Source organism: Pholis gunnellus, assembly GCF_910591455.1.
Source record: "Pholis gunnellus genome assembly, chromosome: 2".
Classification (NCBI taxonomy): domain Eukaryota; kingdom Metazoa; phylum Chordata; class Actinopteri; order Perciformes; family Pholidae; genus Pholis; species Pholis gunnellus.
The window spans coordinates 507228-520101 of record NC_136536.1 but is presented as its reverse complement, the minus strand read 5'-3'; the positions used below and the strand labels follow the sequence as shown (position 1 = coordinate 520101).

Genomic DNA, 12874 nt, shown 5'->3' with positions numbered 1-12874 from the left:
AATAATCATAATATCAATATAAGCAATAGTTGTCTTCAAATATAGAGTCATACACTTTATACAAAATACCCTGCATATTAATGTGTCAGTGACTTGTGATGTCATCAGTGACGGTGTGATGTCATCGTGGTAGATTTAATCTGTCCAGAATTCAAAGTGACGTCTTCAAAAACGTCTCTTTGTTGACGACTGAGATATAAAAGAGTGAAGAATATGATGTAAATATTATAATCTCTCACATGATCAGAGCCTTTGGGTTCTTGTTCCTGAAGAGTTTCTGTTGTTCTAAAAGTCTGAAGAACAAACCTGCAAACTGACGGATCGATAACTGTGATGGTCCCGTTGTGAGATGTTGTGTTCTTTGGTTTCTGTTCTTCTCGGTCGTCTGATAACTGAACTCCTGATTGAACAAAACAGTTTGCAGGTTATCACACAATGAGTGCAAAGGCATGCAGCACCACCTCCACCTCCACCTCTACCACCACCTTTACCTCCACCTCCACCTCCACCTTTACCTCCACCTCCACCTCCACCTTTACCTCCACCTCCACCTCCACCTTTACCTCCACCTTTACCTCCACCTTTACCTCCACCTCCACCTCCACCTTTACCTCCACCTTTACCTCCACCTTTACCTCCACCTTTACCTCCACCTCTACCTCTACCTCCACCTCCACCTTTACCTCCACCTCCACATTTACCTTTACCTCCATCTTTACCTCCACCTCCACCTCCATCTTTACCTTCACCTCCATCTTTACCTTCACCTCCATCTTCACCTCCATCTTTACCTCCACCTCTACCTCCACCTTTATGTGGAGCCCAGAGGAACTGGTTGTTCCAGGATGTAAATCAGAGATTTAAACATTAGTGGACAAACATCGTGGTCACCGTCAGTGTCCGTGCAGAAAGGTGTTGATAAAGTTATTTGCGTGGACGTAGCGGTGGCGCCGGCGGAGCAGCTTTAACATGAATCCATCCTGCTGCTGGATGGATGCAGCGTCACCGTGAACATGACAACCACTGCGTAGTGACGTACAACACATATATTCAAACAGATCAGTGATGCATTCATGCTGCTGATGAAGACCGCGGGAGGACGAAGGACAGGAAGTCTGTTTGTCTGGTTCAAACTGAAAGTGACTGAATCGGTCCGCATGATGAACTTTGTTCAGACAGCTTTAGTAGAAACATCACGGTTTTGTTTCGTGATCTAAGTTACAAACATCAACGTTGACTTCTGGTTTCAGACGGGACACGAACAGCAGTCTCCTGGGTGAACGTCCTGTGTGTGTGTGTGTGTGTGTGTGTGTGTGTGTGTGTGTGTGTTTGATTAAAAAGTCAAAATTCTCTGATGTCACAAACTGTGTTTAGCTGCTTATTTACATGATGTGAATTTGCTGAATATATTGAAGCTATTTCTATAAAAACATGTAATTTAAGTTGTAAACATGTAAACGTGTATCCGTAGCTCGCTGCATGAAATGTACGATTGTGAAGAGAATGTGTGTTTATTATTCAAATGTCTCAAATGTTTGTTTTAAAATATTAAAATGGCGTCAAATTTGAAATGAACTCGGGACCTTTGGGTGAGATGATGTCGGTGCTGCGTTGACGTAGATCAGCTGTCGGTGCTGCGTTGACGTAGATCAGCTGTTGGTGCTGCATTGACGTAGATCAGCTGTTGGTGCTGCGTTGACGTAGATCAGCTGTTGGTGCGCTTCACAATGTTCATGAGGAATCTCTTCAGACGGCCCAAAAACCGGCCGCGAGCCACAGTTTGAAACACATCCGAGTAAAAACAAGTGTTCGATGTTTGTCCAGGACATCAGCTGGAGATTAAAAGCTGTTTAAACAGAAGGAACATTCTGGTGTTTCTATATTTCAGCCCATTAAACTCTTTTTATACCAATAATAGATAATAATAGATAATAATATATAATAATTAGACAGAAATGTCAAAGATATTTTAATATTTGATCTAAATCACAGATTATTTCTCACTTTTCACAGAGTGCCCTTCTAGTATTTATATTATTTTATTCTTTAAATGTATTTTATTTTTTATTTTTTGACAAAGTGCTTTACAGAGAAACATAGAAAGTTCATTTAAATTATTACATTTTAGTTAATTTGCAAACTCACTAATCTGATACGAATATGATACTTAAAGTAAAAAGTTAATTTAAAGGAAGCGATAGAAAAACAAACAGGAAATTAATACAATATTGAAAAAAAGTCACAATTTGTCTCTTTTGTACTTTTCTGTAAAGTTAAATAAAATAAAGTTAGATTTCCCTGTGAAGTGTTTTTTGGTTCTTATATGTATTTTGAATAATACTTTTGTACTTTTACTTCAGTAAGATGTTGAATGCAGGAGCTGTACACTAGTTTTACTGCAGTAAAGGTACGGAGTACCTCGTTCATGTGGTTCTGTTGTGGATCAGGTCTCAGAGATAAACGGCTCCACAGCGCCTCTAGTGGCCGGACACTGAATGGGCCTTTAAGCTGAGTAGCAGTATATCTTATATATATATATGTTGTATATTTATATTTGTTTGTGATAAAATAGTTATCGATACGTTATTAGATTGTGTGGGAAATATGACATGTTTAATGTGTGATGTATTTACACTGTGGTGCTCTTTAATAAACACATAAACACCATCAACCCTCAAACAGATCCACATTCACACCAACATGAGGATCAAGAAGCGTTCTGATGTTTCTGTAAAGCACTTTAGGTCAACATGAAGGAGCTCAAACGCTCCATCGGGCTCTGACTCATTATAGTGAACTGTGATTGATTGGAACCTGAAGGACTCTATAAAAACACCAGGATGGTCTGAAGGTCCTGAAGGTCCTGAAGGTCCTGAAGGTCCTGAAGGCTCGTCTCTGTTCTCTCCTGGTTATCGAGTCATGTGACTTCTCTCTTGCTCATGTGACGGCTAACTTCCTCCTGATGATCGTCCTCCTCCAGCTACCACATGTAAGTCTTTGTGGTGTCGATCTGACTCCCCCCCGCCTGCTCCTCCTCCCCCCTCCTCCCCCCCGCCTCCCTCTCCTCCTCCTTGTCCTCCTTGTCCTTCTCGGCCTCACTTTCCCACAGCGTGATGAGCGGCGGGTACAGCTCGCTCAGCGGGATGGAGGTGGCGTGCTGCATGTACTTCTTCAGCGAGTGTCCGCAGGTCTTGTGCTGCTGGACCCGGCGGCCCATGTAGACCACCAGCAGCGCCATGATGCTCAGAGCGAACATGGAGCCCATGACGGCCGCCAGCGCCACGCTGCTGCGCCGCGACGCCACCAGCTCCACCGAGAAACCCGCCTCCTTGGTGGTGACGTTCAGACAGGAGGTGTGGACGGGGGAGGAGGAGGGAGGGGAGGAGGAGGAGCTAGGGGAGGAGCTAGGGGAGGAGCTAGGGGAGGAGGGAGGAGGAGAGGAGTAGACGGTGAGGCAGACATGGTACTCTGTGGCAGGAAGGAGGTGAGTCAGGTTATACTCCTGAACGTCCACCGGAACCTGGAGAGAGAGGGGGGGGGGGGGTTACTATAGAGAGACGGAGTGATGACATCACTTCCTGTCCAGCCTCTGTTCCACTAGCTTATCTGTCATTCTGAAAGTAATGAAGTTCATTTATTCTAAGACAAACATCTCATAGAATCAGTACTGGGGTCCCTCAGGGTTCCGTTCTGGGTCCCCTCTGGTCTCCCTGCAGGTCTCTCTGTGGCTCACATTAGCATTCTGTTAGCGGTTTCTAGTGTGGATGCGTTCACCTTGGCGGTGTAGCTGATCTGAGGGTTGTCGATGTGCACGGTGGCGCTGGTCCAGCGGGTCAGAGGGAGGGGGGCGGAGTCCTGCTGGTTCTGACCCACAGACGAAGGTCTTCCACTGCGGAACAGCTTCCACTCCAACACCACCGACTGGGCATGCACCACCTGCAGAGGAACCAGAGAACCACGTAAGATCTGGATCGGTTTCAGGGATCGCAAATGAGTCTGAAGTTTATATAAATAAGAAATGTATTAAAATAAAACGTTATAATAAGTATACAGCCGGTACCTTGGCAAGCACCACCAGAGAGGCTGCAGCGCTGGACGAGTTCCCCGGCTCTCTGCTGGACTCACCGCCCCCCCACCGGATCCCCCAGCCGGACCACGAGTCCACAGACCCCTGAGAGTCCACGAACACTGAGACGCTCTTTGTGTCTGCGCCCTCCGCGTTCCACGCTACACAAGTATACACACCTGAGAGACGGACGGAAGGGATTCACATCAACGCTGATGAGTTTAACGTGTTCACACCAAATGTTGTCGACCTTTAGTTCATAGAGCAGCTTTAACATAGAAGAGCTCAACACACGACTTTAGATTCATGATGAACTTTAACACAACAATGAGATTATCATGCGATTAATCGCGATAAAAAATGTTAATCGTTGCCCAGCGCTAATATATATATAAATATATATATATATATATGTATAATGTATATATATATACATATATATATTATATATATGTATATATATAATATATATATACATACAGTATATATATATATACATGTATATTATATATATATACATACAGTATATATATATATATATACATGTATATATATATATATATACATGTATATATATATATATACTGTATGTATATTATATATATATATACATACAGTATATATATATATATACATGTATATATATATATATATATACACATGTATATATATATAGAGTATGTACAGTAAATGCAGTGCCCCCTGCAGGCTGGATGTGAAGCAGCAGCTCAGACTGACCTGCGTCCGACGGCTCTGCGTGTTCGATCACTAGCGCTCCGGGCTCCGACACGCGATGCTTCTTCTTCTTCTTCTTCATGCGGCTCAGGCCACGCCCCTCCGATACGATTGGTGCAGCCACCGCCTCCGAGCTCACCTGACCAGGTGAGGAAGGAAACAAAGAAAACACTCATCAGTGAGAACATCCGTTTCTATCAACATGCACCAACAGGGAGATGGACACTCGTGACCACGCCCACCTTATCTCCAGTGGGCGTCACCCAGTAGAACTGGGGGGCGGGGTCAGCGTCCGCCCAGCACTCCAGTGTGATTGGCTGCCCGGCGCTGACGTTCATGGCGGGTGGGAAGGCGTGGGGGGAGATGTGGGGCAGGCAGCTGTTGGCCCCGCCCCCACCCCCTTCAGCCCCGCCCCATCCGACGCCTACCACCTCCTGCAGCTCCCGACCAATCAGGTGAGGCGGGGAGGAGCAGAGGGTGATGGAGGACTCCTGCATCTTGAGGAGAGACTGGTTGCCGAGGTGAGGCCCCCAGGAGGTGAGACAGTCACAGCGCAGAGGGTTGGAGTGGAGAGACACCTCCTCTAGGGAAGGGAGGGAGGAGAGGAGGTCTCCAGAGAGGAGGCTCAGCTGGTTACTGTGGACCAGGAGAGTCCGGAGGGAGGGCAGCTCTCTGAGGACACAAGGAGAGGAGGACAGAAGGAAACAAGGAGAGGAGGAAAAAAGGGTAGGGGAGAGGAAACAAGGAGAGATGAAGGAAAAAAGAGGAGGAGGAAAGAAGAAAGTAAAAAAAACATTAGAGACAGAGAGAGACAGACAGACAGACACACAGACAGACAGACAGACAGACACACAGACAGACAGACAGACACACAGACAGACAGACAGACAGACAGACAGACACCTGAAGGCCTGCGGGTCGATGTAGGAAAGTCTCGGGTTGCTGCAGAGTTCCAGTTTAACGATTTCTGGAAGGTTCTTGAAAGCAGCTCGCTCGACCATCAGGAGCTGCTCCATGTTGTTCAGACTACAACACAATCAACAGTATTATCGTTAGAATAACAATAATGATTATTATTATGATATTATTCTCATAATTATCATTATTATTATTTGTTATTGTTATCATCATCATTCGTTATGATCCACATTATTTAGAAAACAAATCTTTATCAACATCTTTCTTCTTTCACTCGTTTAATTCTGTGGATTAAAACATTTCTCATTCTTCCTTCTTTCTGTAATAAACTGTTTTAATAGAAGTTCTGCTTAAAGATAAAAATCCAAATTATGTTTTTTGGGTGGAACAAAAAAAAAAGACAACACTAAACCTACGAACCAGTGATGATGATTAAACACCACCGAGTGGACAGAGTGAGACCTTCTCAGACTCACCTGAGCTCCTCCAGGTGCTGAAGGTTCTGGAAATCTCCCTGCTGGACTCGGCTGATCGGGTTCCTGTTCAGGTCCAGGAACTTGAGGTTAGGGAGCACGCTCAGTGCGTCCCGAGGAACAGACCTACCGAGAGGACGGCGGTCACATCAATGTTACAGCGAGAAGACGGTCACAGGAACTCGAACCGGCAGTTCTCACCGGACTCACCTGAGCCGGTTGTCGTAGAAGGACAGACTCTCCAGGTAGTCGAGGCCCAGGAAGGCCGCGGAGGGGACGGAGGCCAGACCCATCCCGGCCAGAACCAGGCTGTGGAGGCGGGACAGAGGCAGGAAGTTCTTCTCCTCCAGACCCAGGATGGGGTTCTCCCCGATCATCAGGATCTCCAGGGACGGCAGGGACTCGAACCAGCGGCTGTCGATGGCCACCAGCCGGTTGGAGTTCAGGTGGAGCCTACAGGACAGAGCAGAAGACAGAACACCGATTCAGAAAGCGGTTTATCCCTTCAGTTAGTTCCTCTGGTCACTGAGGAGGTTCTAGTGGTTCTTTATAGGGTTCTAATGATCATTCAAGAGGTTCTATATGACTTTAAGATAACCCCTTTAAACTAATGGGGACGATCTATGGTTCCCGTAAGAGGTTGGACATGGATCTAAGGGATCTTCTAGCTCTTTAGGGTCCTTTCGGTGGTTTCTCTGGTCACTGAGGAGGTTCTAGTGGTTCTTTAGAGGGTTGTAATGATTATTTAAGAGGTTCTATATGACCATAACAAAATCCTTTTATCTACCTGGGACGTTCTAGGGGTCATTGAGGTAGATCGAATGGTTATTTTGCTCTTTAGGGTCTTTTAGATGGTTCCTCTGGTCTTAACGTGGTTTTAGTCGTCACTGAAGAGGTTCTATGGGTGATTTAGATAATTCTAGGGGTCTTCTGGGACGTCTTGGAACATCTAGGGTTCCTTTCGGTCGTGCCTGTGGTCACTTAGGTGGGAACCTGTAGGTATTTCTAGTGGTCCCTGGGAAGGGTTTGGTGTTCCTTCAGGGGGTTCTATGAATCCTTTAAATCAGGGGTGTCAAACTCATTGTTGCTCTGGGGCCGCATCGGCATCATGGTTGCCCCCAAAGGGCCGGTTGTCGGCGGGGGGGGGGGGGGGGGCTGCTGCTGCCACATACGCTGGTGGAGGTGTGTGCGCGCGGATCGGGGAGGAGCTCCGCCGTGCGCGATTTCCATTTTTTTTTTTTTTTGCTGGTAGATTCGCGGGCCACATAAAATGACGTGGCGGGCCGGATCCGGCCCGCGGGCCGTATGTTTGACACCCCTGCTTTAAATGGTTCTGATGGTCATACAGGAGGTCCTAGTGGTCATTGAGGAAGTTGTGGAGGTTTTGTTCTTGGTACTAGTGCTCCTTTGTGAGGTTTAGGTGGTTTTAATGTTGTTAAAGTGGTCCTAGTGGTCATTTAGGAGATTCTATGGGTCCCTAAGGTGGTTTTGTGGTTACTGTCTAGGGATCATTTAGGTGGTTCTAGGGAGGATCTAGTTATCACTGAGGAGGTTCTACGTGTCCTTTAAATCGTTCTAGTAATATTTTAGAAAGTCAAAGAAGAAGAAGTTACCGCAGCAGGTTGGTGAGTCCAGCAAAGGCTTTGGGTTCGATGGAGGAGATGTGGTTGTGGTTGATGTAGAGCTCCTCCAGACTGGAAAGGTTCCTCAGACTGAAGTCCTCCAACTCCTGAATGTGGTTCTCCTCCAGGTACAGAGTCACCAACCGGCCCAGAGAGGACAGACCCATAGAGCTCACCTTATAAAGAGAGACACCAGTTCTTTATGAAACTTTGAGCACCAAGGCATCACTGTTCTATTTATGTTATAATGGAGAACGTGGATGAGAACATGGACGAAAAGATGGACGAGAATTTGGAGGAGAACGTGGAGAATGTGAGGACATAGACAATAACATGGAGGACATTGAGGAGAACATTGAGGAGAACGTGGAGGAGAACGTGGAGGAGAACGTGGAGAAGAACATGGAGGAGAACGTGGAGAAGAACATGGAGGAGAGCATGGAGGAGAGCGTGGAGGAGAACGTGGAGAAGAACATGGAGGAGAGCATGGAGGAGAACGTGGAGAAGAACATGGAGGAGAGCATGGAGGAGAACGTGGAGAAGAACATGGAGGAGAGCATGGAGGAGAACGTGGAGAAGAACATGGAGGAGAGCATGGAGGAGAACGTGGAGAAGAACATGGAGGAGAGCATGGAGGAGAATGTGCAGGAGAACGTGTAGTAGACTTGTGTTACCTGGGTGAAGTGGTTCTGGGACAGGTCCAGTTCTGTGAGGTTGGTCAGACTCTGTAGTTCCGTGTTGATGGAGGAGATGTTGTTACTCTGCAGCAGCAGAACCTGAAACGTATTGAAACACAGTTACAGTATTATCATCAATAAATAGGATTATTATAATGATCACCGTCGTCTCTGTGATGGGTCACCTGAGTGTCAGAGGAGACGTTGACTGGTACTCGGTGCAGGCGCAGCTCGTTACAGTCCACGGTTCTGGCCTGGTGGTACACGGACTGCGGCGTGTACCAGGGTCTGGTCTCACACACACACTGCAGAGGACACAGCACAGCGCCACCTACAGGACACAACACACACACAGCTCAGGAGCCACATCGACCTCCACCTGTCCGTCTGAAGTTTAAAGAACCTGCTCTTTACCCTGACTGGCCCCGCCCACTCCAGCACACACTGATGATGTCACCACGCAGAGGAGGACGGCGAAAAAGGCCGCGAATCCCATGATGCACTGGGGGCACAGCAGAGAGGGAGTGTTGGTTGGACTTCCTGCTGAAGGTCAGAGGAGGCGGGTCACATCTACAGCTGGATGGAAACACACAGGAAGTGACATCATTAAGATGTCATAAGTTAGGTTTAGACAACAAAACTACTTAGTTCCTCTGATGCCAACCTCTCGCTCTCTCTCTCTCTCTCTCTGTCTCTCTCTCTCTCTCTCTCTCTCTCTCTCTCTGTCTCTCTCTGTCTCTCTCTCTCTCTCTCTGTCTCTCTCTCTCTCTCTCTCTCTCTCTCTGTCTCTCTGTCTCTCTCTCTCTCTCTCTCCACCATATCTGTGAACAGGGTCCTGTAGCCTCGTCGTGCTTCTATCTAGCAGGCTGCAGACCTCCATCTGTCCTGCAGCTTGTATGCCTCGTGTGATGGAACGTTCATCTCCATTTTATCTCCGTCACAGCGTTGCAGCATCCTCTTAGAAACAGCGCAAAGTCCTGCAGTGTCTGGACATCCTCGGCCTTAACAACAGGCCATCCCAGCACTTTGTCCATATCAGCGGTTGCTCTCTTTGATGTCCTTGTTGTGTCGTCATGTGTCTCCAGGCTGCTTCTGGCGGATTGCTCCAGAAAATACAAACAATCTTGATAACTGCTGGTTCTCTCTTCAATACAATGTTCAAAAGTTCTAATGAAGGAAATATACTGATCGGATCAAATATGATTGTGTGTCTTTGTGGTGAAGAAGCATTGTGGTGATCAGTGTTCTGATCTGGTTCCTGCGTAGCTCGTCCTGAGTGATGCAGCTGTGGAGGCTGAGAACACATTCTGAGGCTGCGGCCTCAGAGTAGTGGTGTATTTGGTTGCACCTGTAGCCTGAGAGTGAAGTCCTTTGTTTGGGAGGTTCCATGCTGTTGTTCCTGGTCCTGTAGATCTGTTTGTATATTTACTTTTGGTCGCACAGCACGTAGATGAACAAGGTGGCGCTGTTGAGCCTTGATCCGAGGTCAGAGTGTTCATTTTTGGCACAAATGCATTGGCCTTTGGGTTGAATTCAAGTCTTTGCTCTTTTAGTCCTTTCCTCCAACATCACTGCCTTCCAACACAGAAGGTCTTGCAGCAACAGCAGCGGCGGCGGCGGCGGCGGCGGCAGCGGCGGCGGCGGCGGCGGCGGCTATCTATCGAGCCAGTTGCTCCTTCAGTTGCTCCTCTTGTGTCTCTGGTCGTGTCTCTTTTGCAGAGCAGCAGCTTGCTCCATTACAGCTGCTCTGCCTTTAAACATGCAGAAATACTGGAAACATGATTTACTTTGACTTCTTCTGCTCGACACATGTCATTCATGTCCCTTCAGCGAGTGGATATTTCTTCAATACACAATCATCAGCTCCTCCTCAGTGAGCCACGTGTTGTGTCTTTCTGTTGTGTATGTTTCCTTCTGAAGCGTTTCCATGAAGACATCCTCTCTTGTTCTTCTTCAGTGGCTTCACATCTGATTTCTGTGGGTTCAGTTTCAGTATCTCGATGCATTTCATCCATTTTCAACTAATGGTTTCATGAGAGGCGCTTCCACGCTGCGCTATGTTGAGAGCGCGCGCACAGCCTGTGCACTCTGTTTGTCCACACAACACACACGTGATCACATGACAAGTTGAGCTTTAATCTTTTCCTTCTATTTGCATGAAATCATAGAAAGTTCTCATCACCGATCATCACGTGAACCCTCGGAGCAGCTGCCGTCAAACGAGCCGTTCACAGCTCCGCAGTCTGGACTGACCGGGACCTCCTTCGCCCGGTGTCCGGGTTCTCCTTCCTTTCCGCGGCGATGATCGACCCGCCCGGATGGCCGCTGCAGCGCTGCCTTCCAGGTGTGTGTGTGTGTGTGTGTGTGTGTGTGTGTGTGTGTGTGTGTGTGTGTCCAGGTGAGATCGAGGTTCTATCGGCTCATCATCGGAACCCTGATGAACAGGAACCCCCCATGAAGAGCCTGATCTCTTTGAGTCCGTGTGAGGCTCCATCATCTCGAGATGTTCTACTAGAGTTTAACAGCTGCTGGGTGATGCGTTCAGGGACAGTCGTATAATAGAGATTCATATTATTCTAACAGCAGCTCACAGCGACCGGGACGTGTTTTAAACTGACGTGTTTTAACTCAATTATGAATATAATGATAATAATAATTATAAATAACAGTATTATTAATAATAATAATAATCTGCAGAGCCCCGCGCGGTCCCGTCTCTCTGCTGGAGGACAGACGCCCATGTTCTCACCTTGTTCCTCCTCCTGCTCCTCCTGCTCCTCCTGCTCCGCCGCTCCGAGGATCACCGGCCGGGCGGAGTCTCACCGAGCCGGCAAAGTCCGGTAGAGACCAACGGGGTCCGGTAAGCCGGTATCGGGTCTCCGTTCTCCGGTTTGTTCGGGTCTCGTGGATCCAGATGAGTCCCGCTGCCTGTCTCCCCTTTTATCTATTTATTTATACGATCCCCCCCCCCCCCCCCCCCCAGTCCTCTATCAGGTCCGCAGCATGACTCGGGATCAGCCAATGAGCTTTATAGGCCACCGGGCGATGGACCAATCAGAGCTCGGATGCTGCACAGAGTTGATGGAGGGGGGGGGGGGGGGGGGGGATCTACTAAGATGACGTAATGCTCCAGATTCTCTGATGACGCTCTGAGTCTCTCTTCAGTCTCAGAGTTGATCTCACTGAAGAGGACGAACTCACACGAGACGAGCAGCTCAAACTAACAACATATTTGTGTCATATTGAGACATAAACTGGTTCTTCTGTTGATCACATGATGCGTTTAAATAAAGAACAATAATCAGAAGTTTGAGTTGAATAAACACGAATAAATAGAAACGTCTGATTCTATAAACGATGAAGAGTTTGGTTCAATCAGTGAAACAAAAACACTTTTACTCACTTTACTGTAACAGAGTGATGACATCATCATGGTGATGACATCATCACGTTAACCAAAACATATCTGAGCAACGATGCATTTCATCTGCAAAAGCGTGAATCAATAACGAGACAAGAAGAACCACAGAGCAGCTGTGACATCATCAGTGATGACATCATCAGTGACATCAGCAGTGATCCAGTAAATCTTCAGTCTGAGTGATGAAGACAAGGACGACCACAGTGATGTCATCAGTGGAAGGAGAGAGGAAGATGAAGAAAAAGAGGGTCTCAACAGAGGGGTCTATATTATATATATTATATATATTATATATAATATATATAATATATATTACAGTACATTACAGTCATTGAGCAGATGCTTTTATCCAAAGAGACTTACAGTCAGTGTGTTCAACATAGTATTCAAGAGAACTACTCGTCACCAGAAGTCATGAGTTCATCTCCTTTAAACATCTCAGAGCATAAACCAGAGCAGACGTACAGAAACACACTAGCATGAACACAACCAGTGCTGAGAGGAAGGCTCAGGGTAGAGCTTCATGAAGAGGTGAGTCTTCAGCCTGATGGAAGATGGGCAGCGACTCTGCTGTCCTGACGTCAGTGGGGAGTTCATTCCACCATCGTGGGGCCAGGACAGAGAACAGAGACCGGGTCCATCGGCCGCAGGGACCTCTGAGCGACGGGGAACCGATCGCCCCGAGGCAGCAGAGCCAAGTGGTCGGGGGTGTAGGGCTAGACCATGGCCTGGAGACAGGAAGGAGCTGTTCCTTTCACTGCCCTGTAGGCTAGCACCAGAGTCTGAACCTGTAGGCTAGCACCAGAGTCTGAACCTGTAGACTAGCACCAGAGTCTGAACCTGTAGACTAGCACCAGAGTCTGAACCTGTAGACTAGCACCAGAGTCTGAACCTGTAGACTAGCACCAGAGTCTGAACCTGTAGGCTAGCACCAGAGTCTGAACCTGTAGACTAGCACCAGA

At 47.4% G+C, this 12874-nt stretch overlaps 1 protein-coding gene across 1 annotated transcript; it reads right to left on the bottom strand.

Annotated features, from left to right (window-relative positions):
* Positions 1-2980: 2980 nt before the first annotated feature.
* LOC306702037 (leucine-rich repeat neuronal protein 1) lies at positions 2981-8987 on the bottom strand (the record flags this gene model as incomplete). The annotated part of the gene is made up of 12 exons (XM_079167530.1): positions 2981-3520; positions 3775-3936; positions 4061-4245; positions 4805-4940; positions 5044-5473; positions 5705-5827; positions 6196-6318; positions 6403-6645; positions 7806-7990; positions 8489-8590; positions 8677-8822; positions 8906-8987. The coding sequence occupies 12 exons, from the start codon at positions 8985-8987 to the stop codon at positions 2981-2983; spliced, it is 2457 nt and encodes an 818-aa protein (XP_079023656.1).
* Between the last annotated feature and the right edge of the window lie 3887 nt (positions 8988-12874).